At 54.9% G+C, this 21,278-nt stretch overlaps 1 protein-coding gene and 1 long non-coding RNA gene across 3 annotated transcripts; both read right to left on the bottom strand.

The window, feature by feature from the left end:
* Positions 1-719: 719 nt before the first annotated feature.
* Hyccin (PI4KA lipid kinase complex subunit hyccin) lies at positions 720-12,158 on the bottom strand. The gene is made up of 12 exons (XM_037228775.1): positions 12,012-12,158; positions 11,351-11,485; positions 10,444-10,569; positions 9,743-9,838; positions 9,174-9,272; positions 8,380-8,411; positions 5,154-5,370; positions 3,113-3,228; positions 2,883-3,052; positions 2,053-2,212; positions 1,693-1,860; positions 720-759 (listed from the first exon to the last, which is right to left on the bottom strand). Exons 1-12 carry the CDS (start codon positions 12,156-12,158, stop codon positions 720-722), a joined length of 1,506 nt encoding a protein of 501 aa, XP_037084670.1.
* A 4,295-nt stretch (positions 12,159-16,453) lies between these two features.
* On the bottom strand, positions 16,454-19,687 carry LOC119106237 (uncharacterized). Of its 2 annotated transcripts, none has more exons than XR_005095108.1 (4): positions 19,625-19,687; positions 19,487-19,510; positions 16,809-16,879; positions 16,454-16,617 (listed from the first exon to the last, which is right to left on the bottom strand). It is a non-coding gene; the product is annotated as an uncharacterized LOC119106237 (long non-coding RNA). The 2 variants fall into 2 exon arrangements; XR_005095109.1 differs by having other exon boundaries at positions 19,621-19,656.
* Between the last annotated feature and the right edge of the window lie 1,591 nt (positions 19,688-21,278).

Here is a 21,278-nt window from a genome sequence, read left to right as displayed (position 1 = left end):
GGGACTGGATTACCAGCAACTCCAGAATCATCCTATTCCGCACGCAACGAGAGCCACCTTTTCCTCGCCACCGCAGGCGTGGCGCTCAGCTAGCCCGCCAGCCTCGACCGCGACCTTCACAGAGACCATCAAATACAGCGGGTTTATTGCCGACGCGGCTTGGCAACAGAGAGTGGCGACGCCGCCACCGGAATGAACAGCACCACCGGCGACCCGGGCCCGCGCCCACTCGGCGGAAGCCGCAGCGCGCAGCAGTAACATCTGACCCGCGCCCACATTACACACCCAATTACCGGAATATGGCATAGTCGGAGCCGAAGCAGCGGGTGGTCGATATGGCCAGGCAACAAAACGTACAGATAAAAAGCAGCCCATATGCCCGCGCATCACCCACTTTCTGGTGTACAACAAATACGATATCACGAATCGGTGCATAGTGGCAGCACAAATAAATCACAACTAAAAGCAGTAACGCCGCTGAAGAGAAACCTAAGCATGGGCGTTGACAAAGGACCAACCTCATAAACCGCGATCGTACTGGCTCTCCCCCTTGCCCCCCCCCCCCCCCCCGCTTTCTCCGGACACTCGCCACCACAGACAAACAGGGCAGCCCACCAGCCAGCGACTAGACCATCTACCACAGGGCGAATCGCCCACGACTGGAAGATTAGGACACGGACGATAACGGACACCGGATAACGCACGAATAATAGCGCCGCTTATGCCAGCAGCCTGGTCTCGTCCCCATACGTGCCCGAACTGTGTCGGTCGCAGCAGGGCACTCGCACGCATGAAGCTGCCCGCAGGAAATCGCCTTATCGTCTTCCCGTGCCAAACGGCGGAGAACCTGGCCCGGGCGATCCCATGCCTCCGAGCATTAAACAGCGTTACCTCCCTTCCTTCCGCTGCAGCGAACCGTCCGACTACCACCCGCCAACCTCCCCGAAGAGTCTCCCGACTCTCCAGTGGCTCTAAACGCCTAGCTTCGACGCGAATGTGGCCTCCCGAGCGCTGTCCTCTCTTGGCACTACTCCTTTCCGCAGGCTCCATCCGACCGCGGCGCATCCCGTATGGCACCCGCCCCCTCCGCTCTCACGGGGCGCCGCCGTCCCGCGCGGACCGCCAACAGCGCCTCCCGAGCGCTGTCCTCCCCTGGCACTGCTCCCTTCCGCAGGCTCCATCCGACCGCGGCGCATCCCGTATGGCACCCGCCCCCTCCGCTCTCACGGGGCGCCGCCGTCCCGCGCGGACCGCCAACAGCGCCTCCCGCTGCAGCCGCATTATTTCGGTAGACGCGGGCGGCGCGTGGACAGCGGCCCAGCTGCCGCGGCCGCGTGGTCGGCCGGCGGGCGCTCGCGACGACGGAGCCCCTCGGCTCGGGTCGATCCCGCCCACCAGCGGCCCGCGGGGCGGACGGCGGCCTCACCGACGCTCTTTGGTATGCTTGTGACACAGCTAGACAACCGCGCCGCCGGCACCACCCGGCAGCGGCTCCGCGCCGCCGCTCGCGACAGACTAAACACGACAAGCAAACATGAGCAGAACCACCTGCGCAGCCGCACCGACAGGCAGAACGCGTCGGCCTACACATCCGTGGAGCGCGCCGTCGACACCGCCTGCGACTCGCGCCGCGCGACGAACCCGACAGCCGGCTCGGCACGCGCCGGCAGCGTCGTCGCCGTCTCCTCGGACGCCGTGCTGGTGACGGAAGAGCTGTCCGTCTCGCGGCGCTCGCGGCGCGGCGTGGCGCTCTCCGAGCCCGAGCTCACCACGCGCAGCTCGATGGCGTCGATGCGCGCCAGCGGCGGCGCCGCCCAGTCGGCCGCCTCCTCGCCGTTCAGCGACAGCGAGTTGCGCGCGCTAGAGGAGGCGCCGTTGGCGGCCGGGCGACGCCGGTCACCGCGCCGCTCACCACCACCGCCACCGCCACCGACCGCTTTGCGCGAGCCGCGCTCGCCGCCGCCGCCGCCGTCGGGCCGCTTCTTGTCGCCGCCGTCGCCGGCGCGCTTCTTCACAAGGCCGGGCAGCGCAGCCAGCATGGCCGTCACGTGCTTGTCGGGCCCGCTGCGCTCGCGCTCGGCTGGCCGGTGCTTGCGATCCTTGAGCTTGAGCTTGCCGGCCGGCGCGTCGCACGGCTCCTCCTCGTTCTGCTCGGAGATGGCCGTCAGCGCCTCGCCATCTCGGTCGACGCCCGGCTGGATCGGAATGTCGTCTGCAACAGGCGGACGGACGTCACAGAAGAGCCTCGCCATCACGTGCCCGTGATGAGGCCGCCACCGCCCTGCTGAGGTCACCGACGCGTGGTGTTCAGTCCGGCGCGATATTCGAAACATCAGGTAATGACACACCGGGGAGGCCCACGCTTTGCCCGGCGGGTCGGGTCACGTGGGGTCAACACGTCAACTGCATGCTCACAAGGACAGGTCACGTGGTGTCGCGAGGCAAACGTCGTGTTTTCGGACAACCACGACAAGCGGTGCGAAGATTGGCGTAGTCCTGCTTGGACGATCTTGTCACGTGGTCCAGAGACGGCTGCCGTGGTAGAGACGGCTTGTCGGGCCGATACCGCGGAAGTGTTGCCCTTCTCCTGGCCATCCGTGTCACGTGGTCCGCCGACAGCAGCGCCGCACCCCGCTCTGCTGGCCGTGTCACGTGATCCAGCGGTGGTCGCGGCGCCACGTCCCTCCGAGGTCACGTGTCCGACTCGGAACGCGCCACGCTGCCCGACGCGCTGTACATGGAGAGATCCTGCGACGAGGAGGAGGTCAGCACCGGCGCCGGCGCCGACTCCAGCGCTGCCGCCACCGTCAGCCGCTCCTGCGGGGCGCCCACCCCGTGCCGCTCCTCCCGCGCCGCGGCGCCGCCCGGCCGGCCGCCGTCGCGCCCCGCCGCCTCCTCCTCGGTGTCGCGTCGCTGCGAGCGGCTCCTCCGCAGCGAAAAGTCGTTGGACAGGCACTTCCAGCGGCCGACGCGCCACTGCTGCAGTTGGTGGTGCTCCTCGGGCGTCAGGATCCACTGGAAGCTGTCGGCCGACACGACGCCGTGCGCGTGACTGTCGGACGCCGGCGCGACCGGCACCGCCGGCGGCGGGTCCGGCTCGGCCGCCGCCGGCTCGTCGCCGCCGCTGCTGCTCTCCGGCGACTCCCACGCCGGCTCCAGCTCGCGGTCGGAGCGCATGCGGCGGAAGCGCATCCGGCGCCGGATCTTGCGGATGGCGGCGTGCAGCTTCTGGCGGGCGGCGGCGGCGGCGGCGGTCGGCGGCGAGGACGGCGACGGGCCGCGCGCGCCGCCGGCTTCCGAGGAGCCGTTGCTGGGTGGCTCGATGTCCTCTGAAAACAGGTGCCGGTCGGGATCAGGATCAGGATCAGGATACGGACAGCGATCGGAACCGAGGATCTAACCGGGAATCAGGATAAAATGGAAAGTTGCTCTGAAACAAGGCGACGCCGCCGACCGCGATAAGGATAGGAACCGGGACATCTGGTAAATGGGTATCAAGACAGGACTCACGATCAAATGTACTAATTTATGTGAACAAACTAAAATAAGATGAAGACAGGGATCTGAGCAAACTAAGGAAATGGCCCAAAACAGGAGAGCGCGTAGAAATGGTTAGCGCCAGCATCAAAATACGACCCCGAACAGGCATCATATCTTGTCAGCAACAGATTCCGGTCGGGGTCAGGTGGTTCACGATCACGTGGCACCGGGATCAACCCTAGCGTACCATGACAGCACAGCAGGCTGACAGTGTGGATGTTGTCGGCCAACGAGATAACACCGCATCACAGTAAAGCGGGTCCACATCTATTACATGTGCAATACCTCCCGCGGAAAAGCAAAATGGTCAAAAGCATATTTTCCAGCCAAACGAGAGTGGAGCGAACCTCCATTCGAGCTAATGCATAGAAAAGTGCGGAAAACGCCATGCACCAATGAACACAATTCGCCGCCGACACTTCCACTCCTCTAACGATCGGGAAAGCAACTCTACACTACGCCTTCCACTCGAAGTTGATGGCGTCAAGTTGAAAATGCTTGTAGAAACAAGACGAAACAATCATCCCTTTCTACGCAGTCGGCGATCGCAAGCGGAACAGAGAAACACATACAGCGCGGCAAAATAGAGAAATAAATCTGCACAAACGCATTCATCTATTCAGCTATACCAATAGGTTATTAAACATGGCGATTAGCGACGCAGTAATGGAAGCAAAACAGTCACTGAACAAGCGAACAGCCGCGAAGCTGGACCCGCTGACTCCTGATCCATTCCTTTGCATCAGTTGAGAGCGACTGCCGTGTTATTACCCACACAGGTAACGGTTGGGTCAACAAGCTGGGAACGAAAAACTGCTGCAGCTGAGTATTGAACCAGGACCTCTCGATTTCAAAACCGACGCTTGGAGCGGCAACGCAAACACCAGTGCGTACGGCGTCAACAAAATTATCTAACGAATTGAACAGTGAATAGCGAACCAGATGTTAGTGTGAGCTGTGGGGCGCCACAGCCGCCTTTTTACATGGCACCAGTCGAACGAAGCACGCACGTTTGCATTCTCATGCTGGCAGCACGCAATCGACAAGACGCACCTGGTAGCTTCTTCGTACGGAAAGAAGCGTTGGTGATGATGAATTTGTTCACGGAAGGTAGTGACGTCACGGATGGAATCTCGCTGAGGTTCAGCTGACTGTCGGTCAGACCTGTTGACGGCCAGAGTAATCCATGAACCTTGTGCCAGAGGCTAACAGGAGCAATGCCACCTGAACGAGGACCGAAGCCACCCAAAATCCGGACAGCAGTGACGGAGCACAGGAGGATCCAAAATGTGAAATGCAAAAAAAAGTTACAACGAGACTATTCACGAAGTAGATTACATGGACCAGAGGACCGTCCACAGACTTAAAAATAACCGAGACCACAGCCCCGGAACTGGCTTACGCATAATCAAGTGAAATTCTCTAGTTCATGCATCGAACTATGAATGCCGACCCCGTGGTCAGGAAGCCGAGTTTGATGAACATTACTGTAGCTCGCGAATCAGTCTGCCAACAATTCCAGCAGGCACTCAAACAGGGCCCAGTGTGCTTCATGATTTACACAACTGATAGCGTAAGGCTACACTCTCAAAGCACCCCCTCCCCCGACGCACCAGAGGGCGCACGTGCCCCCACTGGCCCTCCTCACCGGCGGGCGAGATGTTGAGCGAATTCCGCATGGCGTTGGCGGCGACGATGACGCGCGCGCTGACCTCGTACTGGCCGCGGAAGGCGACCGCCTCCAGCGCCTGCGTGGCGGCCGGCGTCACCTGCTCGTACCTGCAGTAGGTATAGGCGGGGTCGCTGGGGTCCAGGTGCAGGGACGGCGTTCTGGGTGGGCAGGAACGGCGGCAGCGGCGGCGGCGGCGGGGCAGGAGGGGCAGGCAGGGCAGGGCGGAGCGGGCAGAGAACACGTGCGGTTAGCTGAGCGGCGGGCAGATGCGGCACAGGCATGCCCGACTCTGCGCGCCAGACCGGCCTAACTACGCCGCCGGCGGGCGGCAGATACGCCAGTCTGCCGACATGCACGGCTGTTGACAGCACACACACACGCACACAACACACAGCGCAGATGCATCGTCAGTCTCACGGGACACGCAGCGGCGAGACAGCTGGCCCGGGCGGCGGTGCGCGCAGCTCGCACGGTCGCAGCCCGCTGGAGAGCACTCACCCCACGGCAGGCGCGGCTGCTCGCAGGGCTGAGCAAAAGTCGCTAGCTGCGAGTCAAATAAGAAAAGCGATAGCACTTTCAGTTGAAGGACGTATGCACGTAAATGCAAAGTCAGGCTTTCGCAGCAAACTTCTACGGCTAACGGGACTCTTTTGTTCAAGTCTGGCGCCTGGCCCTTCTATAGTTTTTCATTAGCATTTCAGACGAATTCAACCTGAAACGTGCCAGAGCACAGCAAAGCGCCACGAAGCCTCCACAGTCCACCGAGTGGGCCAATTATTTATGCGCCTGCTGCTGCCGTTACCGTTGGCTGGGCGCGCCACCGGCCGCGGCCAACCCGCGCAGCGGCGGGGCGGCGCGGCACGAACCCCGGCCAGCCCGCACGAGCCACACCCAACACGAGCCGAGCCGGCGCCGCGGTCACGGGCGGTCGAGGCGCGCGGCCGCCACAACACAACAAAACACAACACGCGCGCGCGCGGCTACCGAGGCACGAGTCAGCGTTCACATTCAGGCCTCGCGACAGTCCAGCGGACAACGGCTACGCAGAACGCACATTCCGGGGCCACCCGGCTCGCGCGCGCGCCGCCGCCAGCGACCATGCAGCGCGCCGCCGGCGTGACGGCGTCACCTCACGTGACGGTCGGAGACCGGCAGCCGGCCGGCTCCGACCGCGCGCGCGGCGCGGCGACCGAGACGGGTGGCCCCTTTCGGTTAGCTAACACAGCACACGTCGCGGGCTCCGTGCACGCCCGCGGTTTCGGCCGGCAGGCCTGGCGGGAGGGGGGGAGGGGGGGGGGGGGCAGCCAGCCGCGAGACCCCGGGTCTCGGTCTAGAGCTGGGATCGGGGCGGGACGGGCTGTGGTTTGTGGCCACAGGGAGTGCGTACTGGGCATTGCTTGGTACGCGCTTTATTTTGGTGACAATTGGAGGAGAGACACCAATTGGTGGTCAACAACTTACATTACGCTTTTTTGCACATTTTCAGTCCTCCCTCTCCTTGGTTTCGCACAGGTAACACTACGAAGTTGTTCCCCTAGCTACGCCGCGTGAAGCGTAGCGTCCCCAGAAAGTAGCGTCCGTTTGACCCCCAACTGAGCTGGAGGTGCGAAGCATATAACAGTTCCCGTCATGGGAGGATACCAACGGTATCCCGCTTTAAGACTATAAGATTTCTAAAGAGCGTAAGGAGCGTAGCCCTACGCTGCCGAAAACCTTTTTCCTCTCATGTTATGCTTCTTTTACGCTCCATCAACGCCCCATCCACGCGGAATAATTAATGGACGGCCATCAAGCCCTGTTTGTTGGATACCCACGCGAGAATCGCGACCACCCAAACCTAACGCCAACCCGTCGCATCGAAGCCTTCGCAAAGTCAAAGATTAATCACACTGGCCATGAGCGTGCTGTCTTCAACCCACCGCTCACAGACGCCTTCAAGTTTCGTCAGTAACCACACCGAGACAGTGAAGGTTACCGTGGCCACCGGCCTGCTCCTCTTCTATCCCAAGTGCTGGAAATGTTCGATCACTGCCTAACCACCGGAAACAACTAACAACGACCGAGCTATTCTCCATGTCCAATGAAAAAAATCAGACGCGAGCAAAACTTACCCTTCGTTTGCGATCCTTATAATAAAGTATCAAAGCCACAGACAATTAAAGGACGTAATACTCATCCCCAATCAAACAGATAATTGGCCGACAAACCGGCGCCATGTCTTGATTGCAGGCACCGAACAATTGGCGAGTGGTACGACATACTTCGTGTGAGAATCATCAAAAATGACCTGCTATAGCCATGTTAATAGAAAGATAATGGAAAAGAAACGCAATCTTTTTTGACTCAGACAAAGTACGCTATGGGTCATGTACAGCAATAAGTCAACTACTGCAAAAATAAGATCGGTTGATTCACACAACACACGTTTTCGTGCCCGCCGCGCACAAGAACTGACTGCACCCGTGCCGTGGGAAGGTCCCAGTGGATGTCATCCCCTCCAAAGTCCCAGGAGTGCAAGACCACGCCAAGAATCCCGAACCGAGCCGCCCTCCCCACCACAACAGCACCAGCCGTCCTTCCTCGTCCCCCAGAGGCAAGTGCAGCGAACACCGACGGCGTCCACCCTCCCTCCAGAACCTCTCCAGCGCCCCACCTCATCCCGCAGGGGCGCGTGCAGCGGACACAAACAGCATCCGCCCTCCCCGTCAGGACCTCTCCAGCGCCCCGCCTCGTCCCCCCAGGGGCGCGTGCAGCGAACACCGACGGCGCCCACCCTCCCGTCAAACCCTCTCCAGCACCCCGCCTCGTCCCGCACGGGCGCGTGCAGCGAATACCGACGGCGTCCGCCCTCCCGTCAGAACCTTACCAGCCGCCCCGCCTTGTTCCCCAGGGACGCGTGCAGCGGACACTGACAGCGTCCACCCTCCCGTCAGACCCTCTCCAGCGCCCTGCCTCGTCCCGCAGGGGCGCGTGCAGCGGACACCGACGGCGTCCGCCCTCCCGTCAGACCCTCTCCAGCGCCCCGCTTCGTCCCGCACGGGCGCGTGCGGCGGACACCGACGGCGTCCGCCCTCCCGTCAGACCCTCTCCAGCGCCCCGCTTCGTCCCGCACGGGCGCGTGCGGCGGACACCGACGGCGTCCGCCCCGGCCACTCCGACCCACTCACATGATGAAGTAGACAGCGTGCAGGAACTCCAGCTGCAGCTCAGGCGACACGCTGAGCCGCGGCGGCAGCGGGGACGCGGCGGCGAACCCCTGGCCGCATATCCTGCCGGCCGACAGCGGCCCCGTGGCAAAGGCCCGTCCACACGCGGCGCCGGGCCAGCCTCCAGCACAGCGGAACATAGGGAGCACTCGGGGTTGGTAGCTCTCGCCCCGCAAGATCGGGCGAAACACGAATACGGAGAACTTTTCACCGAATGATTCTAAACGTTTTTGGAAATAGAGGGCAGAGTCGTTACGTTTCCTTCTAGCCATATGGATCACTATAAATCAGCAAAATGAATACTCCATACATAACGAGGTGGAGGCACTGCGTGTAAGCATAGAGGAGCTGGTAACTGCTCACACAAATGCACTTGACAATTATATTTTCAATTTAGAACGTGTCATGCTTATGGCGCGTTTTTGAAATACAAAATAACATTTCTAGGATACTTAAAACTCTATTTCTGAAGCACGACCGCTCTAACTCTTGCCAAGTTTCCCACCTCCCACAAGTGTCACCCTCCTCTCCCCTCCCTCCTCACACCCACTCCGCCCCCGAGCCCCTCCCCTCCTCACATCCACTCCGTCCCCGAGCCCCTCCCCTCCTCACATGCACTCCGCCCCAGAGCCCCTCCCCTCCTCACATCCACTCCGCCCCAGAGCCCCCTCCCCTCCTCACACCCTCCCCGCCCCGGAGTCCCTCCCAGTGCCCGCCGCCGGCGCCGCGCACCTGATGATGGCCCGACAGCAGGCCTGCAGCGCCGGTGCCGACAGCTGACTCAGGTACCGATTGTAGACGGTCATCAGCGCAGTCAGGATGCGCTGGCGGTTGGCGGCGCGCACCGTCTTCGCCTGCCGTCGGCGCCGGAGGGTGTGAGAGGGGCGCCGGAGTGGGGAGGGGCGGCACGGCCGGTGAAGGGCGGACCGAAACGCAGCAATCGAGAGGCGGTGCGACGGTTACGATTGTTGCGAGCGCGGATACGATGGGCTCGAAGGACGCGCTTTTCCGCAGATGACTTTTGCACGGATGACGATCCACAGGCATTAGCATTTTAATTGTAAAGTAATACTGGGCCTGACATAACAGATTCCCGTGAGGAAGACATAAATCGGGCAGCAGCGACCCTTCTACTACTGGCGAAAGCTTAGCATTAATTACCCTAAGGTAGTGCACGGAGAGGATCAGCCTTCAACAAAGGGTTTCACCGTTCCACCTCTCGGGACGGCCCTGTAGTCCATCAGCGCGGCAGCCGAGCTCCGGGCGCGCCCCGCTGCCGCCCGGCAGTGTGACGGGCCGCCGGGGGGCCGCCACCGCTGCTCACCTGTGGCAGCGGGCCCCACTTGACCGAGAAGGCGTCGCCCAGCTCCAGCCGCGACAGCGAGTGTTCGGTCAGGCTGGACGGCGCCATGTGCAGCGGCTGCAACACACAGGCTGTCGTCGGAGGGGGCGCGCGGCCGGCGGCGGCGCCGCGGCTCACCGCTGACCGCTAGCGCACTGCGGCCGCTCGGAGCGAACGGTCAGCACAGCGTGGTGAGCATGCAGCTGACGAAGAATCGTGGATTTTAAATTTGCGTGGACGCGACCTATGTCGCTAACGTGTCGCAGTCGATGACAGCCGATCACGCAGCCGCGGTGCCCCAAGGACGCGACTAAACCACAAATTTCTATCCACAAATCTACTTCAAACTGCAAACTAATCCACAAATTTGTTGACTTGTTCTCTTACTGCGTCTACCAAGGACAGCTTCCATATCATCGTCCGCTGTCACGGAATACCGCGCCGCTAGCTGCACCATATCCAATCCCCCACACGAACAAACACAAATCGCCTGATTCCTCCTCCTCAGACTTCGAGCGAAAAACAGGCCGGACAGCCGAGCTACTTCTGCACGAACATGCACCGCCGTCACGCTACATCGCCGCTTGCTACACGCAACGCCACACAAACAACCCGTCTGGCGGGGCCCGGGACGGCCGGTCGACGGGAGTGAGAGGTCACCCGGCGCCGCCGCCGCGCCTGACCTCGTGGTAGACGGACTGCTTGATGAGAGTCGGCATGCGGAAGGAGACGACTCTCGGCTGGCCGCGCTCGTCCACCACCTCCAGGTTGTACATGCCCAGCAGGAGCGCCTCGGTCGCCTGGCAGGTCTGCGGTGAGGTGTGCACTTAAGGTCAGGTCAGGTCATCACCCCAGGCTATATATTTTCAACAGCGCCGTCACATTCTTGACACTTTAGTGGCGGGGACGACAGGTGGGCAAGGTCAGGTCACGTAAGTAAGATAATGTCAGTTCAGGTCGTGCGTGTCATTCGGGTTAAGCCATGAAGGTGGGTGAGCAGGCTGGTAGGATAGTTGGGTCAGAACAGTTCAAGCCATGCAAGTCAGGTCAGGTCAGGTCAGGTCGGGCAGGACAGACCAGCTCGGATGGGCTGAACCATTCTGAACGTGTAAGCATACACAGTGGAACTGTCAAGAGATTTAAAAGGAGCAGTCGCGTCTGGCGAGACCCCACAAGACTCAGCCCTGGCATAGTCGGGTCAGATCCGGCCGAGAGAGACCAACTAAGGCTGATCACATGCATTCGGCCAATGGACATTGGGCCAGTCGGACTTGTTCAGTCACAGTGGCATGGCTGTTGTCTACCAACCTTAGCAGCTTTTACAGAGCCCAGCAGTCAACACGAGCGCCCTGCCACCACAATCACCCACCTCATCTGCACGACTGTGCATCACACTTGGCGCTCTGCATCTGTCACAAGCCGCGACCACGAATAACATGTACAACTCTATCTCAGTCCGTCTGATGCCTTCTTAAATGTACCAAGCCACGTCGCACATCCGGACAACGCTCCCCAGTGCCCCCCCCCCCCCCCCCCCCCACCACAATTCTACAGGCGCGCCGGCACTCCGCGCCGCCCGCTGCCCCCCACCTGTCGGTCCCGCGTGGCGACGGCGTTCAGGTAGGCGTGCATCAGCGGCGGAAGGCACTGCAGGCTGAAGTGCAGCAGGTTCGGCTCCCGGGAGCGGTAGAACGTCAGCAGCTGGCCGCACACGCTGTCCAGCAGCTGCAACGGAGCGGGACGAGCGTAACGACAGCGCCGGAACGGAGCCAGACACATGCCGAAAGTCGAGTTGAAACGGAGCCAAACGGAAGCCCGACCTCTGCCCGATCGGATGTTTAATAGGCGTCGGAATGACGTGCGGAGCGGCGTCGGATCGCAGCCAAGCGGCGGCCCGACCGTCCAGCAGAGCGCCGGCGCGGCCGAGGGGCCGGCAAGGGCACCGGACTGCGCTGGCGAAGCCGGCGGAGACGTCGACCGGCCTGGACAGCTGGGGGATGGGTGTGATCTCAGTTTCTCCCTCTCGTCACAGAGACAGGGAACGTCACCTGGTTGTAACATTGCAATCGTGCGGGAAAACGGAACGGAAGGAACTATTCCACATAAACCGAGGAACAACACGGAATGGGCCGTTCTGAAGCGGACTAATCGGCTGCGTGGTTGATGTCAGACACGTGCAGATCACAGAACACCCTTAGAGGACGGAGACGACGGACAGCCCGCCGCGTCAGAGCCAGGGCGCGCCACATACGTGCTGCAGGCTGGGGTCCTCGAACACCCGGAGCAGCGCCGCCGTGGTGTCCTGGTCCGCCATCAGGGTGGCCGCGCTTGATTTGATGTCCACTGGCTTGATGCTCTGCCACTCCTGTATCCACTCGTGGATGGCACCCTCAGCCATTGCACCGTCCTGACAGAAAGAAGCAAAACACACTGATTTCGACCCAAGAACAAGTGGCGTTTGAGTTTGACCCCATTGACCAGAAGACAGTGGTTACTCCTTTGTACACGAAGACTGAGGTTACTCCTTTGTATGAAGTGCCTGGGATTCCAGGGTAAAGCTGGGACCATCATACAGTATCCTGGCTTGGACGGACGTTCGATAGACGACCCGTAAACGCGTCGTCGCACATCCTTTCACTATGGCCTGGCACATTACATCTTACGATGGTGCTCTTAATCGATATATCAGTAAAATACGATATTTCAAGCCTGTTACCGACATTCAATGAAAACAGCCAGAAACCATCCCACGACAGGGGTTTAGGGAGGGTTTAGCAAAGTTACGGGTATCTCCAGGTAGGCTAAGTTCGTCCTCGTCGGATGGGAACCCTAGTTTCCGACTTTTCAAGCCTTCTAGAAATAATTTTGTGACCACTAGACGCAAAGCAAAATTTTTCAGCAGTTGTATTTTAACATAGTTTCATGCCTTCTGCAACAACGTCCAGGCCCTACATTAAGCACATGATGATCCCCCTACCAAAGTCCTGTCAGTCACATTTCGCGTCACATCAGGCACTAGATAATGTAAGCATGTGCATCGCCATATACACCCTGAAATGCTCAAAGGGGCTTGCAGGTGTTGACTTGCTGGATCTTCTCATACAGCATAATGATTTGATGCTTTTAATTACAACCACACCATGTCATCATCCATCATACCATGTCAAGCATGCTAGATGGGGAAACCTTTCTGAATGATTAAGCCTTTCATGACTGGCCTTTGCCATCAAAGCCCATCCAAGTCATGATGAATAGGGCTGAGGGCTCAGCCTGTCTCATCTTTAACTCACTGGAAACATGGTGACTTCAGCAGTCAGGTCCAACCAGACCAGCCACCCTATTTGGGGGAGGGAGCACGGGAGGGGCCATGTGCCTTTCCAACTCCTGACCATGCTGTGAAGTATTTTTGGCAACAACTAGCACAATTTTCTGAAAGCCTTCTCTAACACTTCAATGCCAAGCAGCTTGCAAGAAATATGAGCTTATCCACACAGTAAAGCCAGTTCTAGGTTCGACCATGAATGCTATGCATCACTGAACCTGTATCTAGCCCCAGACAGTCATACTCAATAAAGCATTAATGCATTTTGACAGGTGTCATTCAACAGTAGTTGTCTTCAGTTCACATTATGATCAGTTCTTGCTATAATGGCATGGTGTCTGGGCCCACAAGCCTTAACCCACTGTGTCCTGACTCAGTTTGTCACAAGTCACACACAATGGGTGTGGTCTGTGAGACTTCAGTATTGCACACAGGGTACATATGCCAACCCATTAACCCTGCTAGCGGCACCCATAGTTCTAAATGCATAAAACAGCCCTAACCTGACCAAAGATACCCCAGTAATAAGGTTTGAATCATCCCAGTTCAATTGTTCTCATGTTTGATAACAATCTGATGCAACCTTATGTGAGATACCCATGGCTGTTTTCCGCCTGTCATAGGCATATTTGGTTTGGACAGCTAACAGCAATGTCTGTGATGCATTCTCACTATGCTAACATGACAAAACAAACAAAACAAATGTTAACAAACAAAATAAAAAAGACTGCACACATAAAGAAACTCCATTAACTGCCATGTTTCAGGCCTTAGCTGTAAGAAGCATGTCAAAAGGGGCAAAACCATTATCCAACCTGAATTACGGTTTTGGCTTTAGGTTGAAATCAGGCAGGTTTTGACAGGACTTTGAACTGGTGGTGCTATCCCCTCTATCAACCTGTGAGGTTGCCCAAGCATTTTGTTGGCATACCTGCTGTGGTGCTTCTTAAGCTGAACATGTTAACCAGCTGCAAATAACAGCATGCCAAAAAGACCAGGGTGATCATGGTGGCTAAGGAACTGTGATGTTGCACTTTTTGAATAACAATGTGTTTGATGCACTTAACAATGCCAGCAACTTAGTAACACAAAGATGCAGATGCAAAGTCTGGGTGGTGGTAAATTAAAAAGTCTGAGCCTATCCCTACAGACCAGCATGAGTCTGCAAGGGATATAAAATTAAAAGTTAGCAGGTGCAAATTAAATCATGAAAAGCATTTTATAGGCCACTTCAGCCATCAGATCATGAGCCCTTGCCTCAGGTAGAGAGGTCAGCTGTCCCATGTGGTGCAGGATTATACCTGCCCTGAAAATTGTGTTAATATTGCTGCCACCCTATGCAGACTACATGGAAAATGTCATGTTGTTGACAGGTTTTGAGGGAGTGAGCACTCCCAAATGTTTAAGACATCTAAGCACTAAGCTTGTGGAGGCACATGGAAGGAAATGATTGACTGCCTCTGAGGACCAGCTCGCAGTCTTTGAAAACCCCCCTTGTTTGTGCCCTCCCTGTGATGGCATGCACATACATGTTTTTAAGTAAAGAACCTGTTGAATACAGCTTTAAGCAGGCAACCACCATGTTGGCATTTTCACCTTATCCAATGCAGGACCCTTAGGCCTCTGGGGATTTCCTGCTGTAACCGGACGGCAACGAGGTCAGATGTATCAGATGAAACCACCAGAACACGCCCACTCCACCGTTCTTGCTCAAGTAAAGGAAAAAATAGCATAACCTCCGCAGCTTAAAAACGAAAGCAATGTGATAGTAATGGTCATGTCTAAGCAATCCAAATTTCATAACAAACTCACCGTTGTAACTCCTTGCCAGCTTCAAGTCTTACCCCCATAGCATCCCACTCGCCGTAAAGAAAAGTCTCATCCGGCCATCAATAATGTTCTCGCTTACGATCTGCCGACTGTGCGCCAAATTGAGTACCACAGCACCAGCAATCAGCTGATGAGCTCCTTCGCCCGAGCCCCACGTAATTCTCCCTATGTGCCCCCCCCCCCCCCCCCCCCAACCCACTTTTGGAAGTCCGATTTTCCGGTCATGTAGGGGGACAAGTGGCGGCCACCTACTTTGTGATTTGTTAAAGGGAGGAAACAAAGCTCGTTACCCTTGGAGTTCAAGAGGCTCATCACGCCGACAGGAGGCCCCAGCAAAAAAGCAGAGAACCATCCACCAAATAGAGGGCAGGAAAAGCACACACTAAATAACTCCCCAGTAGGAAATCCTCAATAACCAGCATGAAGCCCCGTCGGGCGGAGGATAAAGATGACCCTAAGTGCTCCCTCCCAGGTACTTACGAGGCAGGATGAAAAATAGGGGGGGGGGGGGATTCCGAGTGCTCAAGAAGTCAAGAGCCACCGATTATTACTGGGGTTTCAGGGCGCCCGGTTACTAAGGTCACTTCGCGCCAGCCTGTTGGGGAAGGCCTGCAGCACCACCAGGCAAGATGTATTCAGTTGTACTTGCCTAACAAGAGGTTGTTTTGAAGAGCAGCCGAAATCCGAAGTGCAATTCTTAAAAAAATAAGAAATGGGATAGGAATCTCCCGATCCACAGAATAGCCTACAACGCATACTGTCCCTGCCTCCCCCAATGGAGAACGTCAGTGACGCACGCCCTTCTGACAAACCACTGGCCGTAAATATTACTGCGTATTCACTACTTGCAGAGCTGGTGTCCGCCTTACGACCAAAGTGCCGATGTGTAGGCTTCCGCTCCGTCATTTCATGCCGACAGCCTGGCGACGCCACATGCACATCATTTTCGCGAGCTCCGCTCCTTTCCTGGGACCCCGCGCTGGTCGTTTCTTTGTGCCCGCGGGTCCACCAATGCGCACTGAGCCACGAAGGCAGCCGAGAACTCTGTTCCGGTAATGGTTGTCACAATTAGCAGGCACGTTCCCACAGCTTCGCGCGCTTTAGAGCGAGCGCATGTTTTAAAATGCGTTCCACCGAAACTCCTTTATAGCAGATAAAAGATTTTGGCACCAGAAACTGACTGCGCGGCCGTTCCAACGTTGGGCAACTGACGCACGTGCCAGGAGGAAATGCACCCACTGCTTTCTTTCTCAACATACCTGAAAGCATTCTTAGCGTGACGCTTCCCAAACTCTGGGCCACGTCCAGGTCTCAACCTCGACCATCTCTAAGACCCGCTCACCAGCGTGACCGCTAAATCTCAACAGAAATTCAAGGGCCTAGGCATGAATCTATCAAAGCTCAATTCATCGTCAGTGACTTGCGACGTTTTGCGCAAAAACGGAGATGTAATGACGAAACGTTCCCCATCACCATTTCCTACTGATGTTTGCATCGCACAATCGGCGTTTCTGGCCTTCAGCAGTTAACCAAACATCGTGCACAGTGGAGAAACAATGCTGTATTTCACAGAGCGCACGACAGCGTTCAGAGATGCCACACAAATCATCTGGCCCGAGAGGTGTTTCCTCGTCGCCTTCATATGACGCGCGTACAGGAGCTGTGGAGCCCGGCAGAACCCACCGACGTGCACTTGGCAGAGAACCTGAAACGAGGCCAGCCCAAATCACAATACAACCAACAAAATCTGACAGCTGTTCGGCCATCGCCACTCAGGGGGCTAACATGGTTGTAAGCACGGTTTGTCAGCGGTGTCCGAAGTTAATTCATCATCTATACTGAATAGCAAAACTGCCAATTAACCAATGGCAAGGCCAGCACAGCTGGAATACGTACCGATCTTATTTCGACCTTGCCCGCATCTTCCTGCGCTTCCGCTTCAGCCTCCTCATGCGCTTCTTCCTCCACTGCAACCAGACAAGCCAGGTGAGCAATTTACAGATGCAACCACTAGTACACAACTCCCATTAATGACTGGAATCTGAGGGAAATGTAATTAGAACTTACATCTAATGTTACAAATGCTTAAAAGCAGCCAAACTTGCATGAAAACCATCTGGGTCTGAATTAGTTTAAATTGACTTAAGGGTGCACAGTGAACAATGGCCATTGTTCAGCCATATTACATGTGTATCACACATGTTAGTTTCCCATAACAGTCTAGTGACACCACAAGCTTACTTTTAGATGGTGGCAAACATCATTCAGTTCATGAAGACCAAATTAAACAAAATTCTGAATGGATGAAAAATGCTACTTGCTGGTATCAGCACTCCTTTCCATATGACATATTTTTGAACAATCAGGTTATCAGTCTGTTGAAATCCATGAACTGTGATTGGAATTAACATGCTGAAACACTTTGCTCCACAAAATGATGAGCACATCAGAAATGTGAATTCCTCATATCAACACTGCCTTCCATGTGACATATTTTTAGCAACTGAGTGATCTCAATTTGTTGTGTGATTTGTGATTGGAATTTACATGTTGCTCAACAAATGCACACCCAATTTTTTACCTACGCTCTACCACCTCAGTTTTTCAACAGCCACTTGCCCATGTTAATGACCTGTCAAAGTCACAGCTGCTAGCATTTCTTTTATTACAAGCACTCTATCCAACCTTTTTTTAATGGATCAATTTCTGGAACCACAGATCCCCCCCCCTAGCAGTCCTTGAGTGGACACCAACAATCTCCCTGTCCTCCGATGTCACAGGAAGACAGGCACTTTAAAACACCTAATCATGCCACTCTATCCTCAACTCTCAACCTTCTATAGCACACACCATGTTTAGCAAGGCCAAATGATATGCACCATATGCAACTTGAAACCACCCTTCCAAAGATGGAAGATAGTGAGGCAGGTGCTTTAACTGACTGAGCTAACAGGACCAACCAGGTCCAGGTCCTAATGAACTGCTTACACAGCATTATTAACATTTGGGGGTTTGATTGAGATAGTCATATTGCTTGCTTTTCCTACCAGACCAGCCTCTTTGGACATAATGGTATTACATATTACCTTAGATGCCTTTAAATAACCGGACTTGTCATTCAATGGAATACATGACATGCCAGCTATCTGCTACTTATCCTGCAATATTCCCAGACCATTCTCTTTGGAATGATTGGACTAACAGATCATTTTATGTATCTTTACAACCACTATTTAAACAGTTACAGGACATTATAGGAAAGAACCTGGAGTGCAAACCAACTCAAGCCAATCCAAAATGTGCAAAAATATTAATCTATTAAAGCAACAAAATTCTCACATTTTTGTTGAATATCAACTAAGAAAATCTCCTATCTTTTGACACTGACTCCATGCACTGAAACCAGGGGCACTCCCATACTTAACATCCAATCACAACATACACTCATGGTACAAACCCTCTGAACAACCTGATGATAATGCCACTGCTAAATAAGGCAGGTTTATCATGATAAATACTTGCATCATTAGGGCTTATAGACAAAACCTTCCTGGTGGCGACATCTAATTGCAAACATCTAAACATGACAGATCATAAACTAGTGGCCTGCATAATTAAGCTCAGCCAATACTAGTTTTTAAACAATTAAACTAGTTTTATCACCTTGACCATCAGAGAGCCAAATACACATTTCATGCTAACATGTGTCAGTCAGATCATCACAGAAAACATTGATGCCATTCAAAATGGTAAATCTAACAGCTGAGTTCACCACAGTTACCAGTACATGGAGAGCTAATGCTGCAAAGGTTATCCAAGACAAAATGCCCTGAGGAAACCTTTTAGAGCAAAACAAAGTGAGACTTCAACCACTTTGCCTGGCCTCACTAGTGCACCAGTGCATAATGATCTATACTAATGCTGCATAAGTCTAGGCAGTGGAGAATACATCTGCAGCCTGTTCTGGTGATGACAGTGCATGAAAAGATGCTGCAACACATTCTCCACAAACAGGAAGTGACCGAAAGAAGACAAAACTATATCAAGCAATAAATTTTGCCCATCATTGAAAATCGTATCCTGGGAGGTGGTACGGGCCCAGAATGCTAGTGCTGCCAGTGTGCGCCAGTGCAGTGCTGCTCAGAATGTCAATGCTGATGAGCCCACTCAAAAACAACCACCTGTACATGACATCAGGCTTTACTGCCTGATCAGCTACTGCTAGGCAGTTCCATTAGGTCCTAACACTGAATCAAGTACAAGTCAATTTAAGATTTTAAAATTTTAAAGCAACAAAAAACTATAGGCATGAATAGTACATTATCAAATGGCAACCACTGGTTTGCCCCCTGAAGCAGTTACTCAATCCAGGTCACTGCAGAGAAGAAGGGAGAGCAACGAGGCATGAAGCCTACTCACAAAAGGAAAAGGAAGAAATAATAACAGCCTGATTGAACCGAACTGACTAACTTTAACTTCATAGATATCTGACAAAACTGGCAGACCGGCCAATATCAATACACGAGGTGATGATCCGTCGTCGAGCAAGTACTTGCAGTACAAATGATACTGACCTTTCCTCTCATCGCGAGCGACTTCTGAAACAGGAGACAAGAAGTTGATCAGTATCTAGACAAGCTTTTAACATACGTGCAAAACAAGACAGGCCGATACAAACAATAAAAACCGTTCACCGCACACCACGCACCCACCTCGCTACGAATGTGGAATACAGAGAAGGAAGCGTGCCGCGTTTACATAGCTGTCAGTGCAAAAATATATATTACATTCTCGGCATGCAAAAGCATACCACCCCAAAAGGTAATCGATGTGTAATGGAAATTGATATAAAAGTAAAATATCGGTGAACCAATTTTTTTTTCTCATTTCATTTATTCCTTTACATCATTATGCAGTTTATGACACCAACTCCTCTTACTACGATTTGGAGCCAGCTAGGTAATAAGGAAAATAAGTTTTACAAACATTGTAAAAAATAGTTTTCTTCATTCAAGTTTTTTCTTGTAGAATCAAGAAACTGTTGGCCATTCTAATGGTTTAAAAAGGAGTCAATAGATGGCATTAGCGATGTGAATGAACGGGTGCTCTGGGAATAAGTTGTCAAATTCGCAAAGCGTGAGGAGGTATTCTTCTTGCAAAACTCCATTCAATGGCACGGGCAGGAAATGGGCGCATGGAGAGCGTTCTCCCTTAGGTTCTGAGAAGCCTAAGAGACTTCTTGGGACCTATATTTAAGTGCCTGCTTTGGGGTCTTAAGGCACTCGAAAGGTTGGTTGTAGGTCATATTCGGTGGCCCGGCCCGCAGCGCCGAATACTCGAATGCCGGTCAGAGGGCCCTGCACGCTGATCAGGCCTCCTGAGTCCATAAGGGCCTACATGTCGGTCAGACACCTCCAGCAACGCAAGGTCGGTTCAGTGTCGACGTGGGCCTGAGGGTCCATTTATCAAGCCGGAACAAAGCCGTAGTTAACAATTTACATTGGTCGGGACCCCAGTGTCTGTCAGGGCCCCATGGCTCCTAACAAGGCCCTGTGTTGGCGAGAGACCCCGCGCCGATCGAGGGTAGTGCTCGAGGTAGGGCCCACCATCTGTAGTGCTTTGACCTGAAATGTCCGTCAGATTGACTGCTTTTATAAGGGCCCTCTAGCTGGCTCCATGTCCGTATGAGCCCTTTGGGACTCATGTACCAAACAGGAACGAGGCCGGGGCCCTCCATTGGCAATGCTCGTGATCCCTGCCGCAGTGAGAGGCTTCTATGTCGGTCAGGGACCACAGTGCCTAAAAGGGATCCCGTGACGGCAAAAGGCCCCGAGTCAGCCAGAAACCCTGTTTGAGGGGCTGAAGAAGGGCTGAAATGTTTCTCGAGACCAGAGATCGAGGACACGAATGGGGGGGGGGGGGGGGGGGGGGGGCTGAATGGCCCGAATGGCTGGCTGCAGGTCATGTTAAGAGTCCCCGCCCCTAGGGGCGCGATCTCAAATGTTAGATAAAGCGCTGTGATAAACTGTGCGCTGCCCAAGCCATGCCGCAATGAGTGCCAACCGTGCTTCGCACACCCCGCCCACCATCCTCAAACATTCCCGTTGCCAAGCAACTTACCCGGCCGCTCCATAGGTGGCACCACAATGCGCGCAGCCGAGTGCTGAAGGGTGACAGGTACCAAATACAACACGCTTCTCCCTTTCAATTCTAACTTGCGCCTGCGCAAATACCAAAACAAAAAGGACCGCGAGTATATTCCTTACGTTTTCAAGAACTCATCTTCACGATCTGGGAGACACTGCAAGCGTCAATCAAAACCCGGCCTGATGGGCAACTTGATTTCACGGTTAGAACGTCTCAGGG

Source organism: Pollicipes pollicipes, unplaced genomic scaffold (genome assembly GCF_011947565.3).
Source record: "Pollicipes pollicipes isolate AB1234 unplaced genomic scaffold, Ppol_2.1 Scaffold_6138;HRSCAF=7277_pilon_pilon_pilon, whole genome shotgun sequence".
NCBI lineage: Eukaryota > Metazoa > Arthropoda > Thecostraca > Pollicipedomorpha > Pollicipedidae > Pollicipes > Pollicipes pollicipes.
This window is presented reverse-complemented; position numbering and strand designations above follow the sequence as displayed.

Excerpts from the sequence above, each read along its gene's own strand:
- Hyccin (XM_037228775.1), bottom strand. The coding sequence starts at position 12,158 with ATGGCTGAGGGTGCCATCCACGAGTGGATACAGGAGTGGCAGAGCATC. Across the intron at positions 8,412-9,173 it reads TGTCGGCACCGGCGCTGCAG|CTGGAGTTCCTGCACGCTGT; the intron begins GCCTGCTGTCGG and ends CCTGAGCTGCAG. Across the intron at positions 3,229-5,153 it reads GGGGGCACGTGCGCCCTCTG|AAGCTGCACGCCGCCATCCG; the intron begins GTGCGTCGGGGG and ends GCCGCCCGCCAG.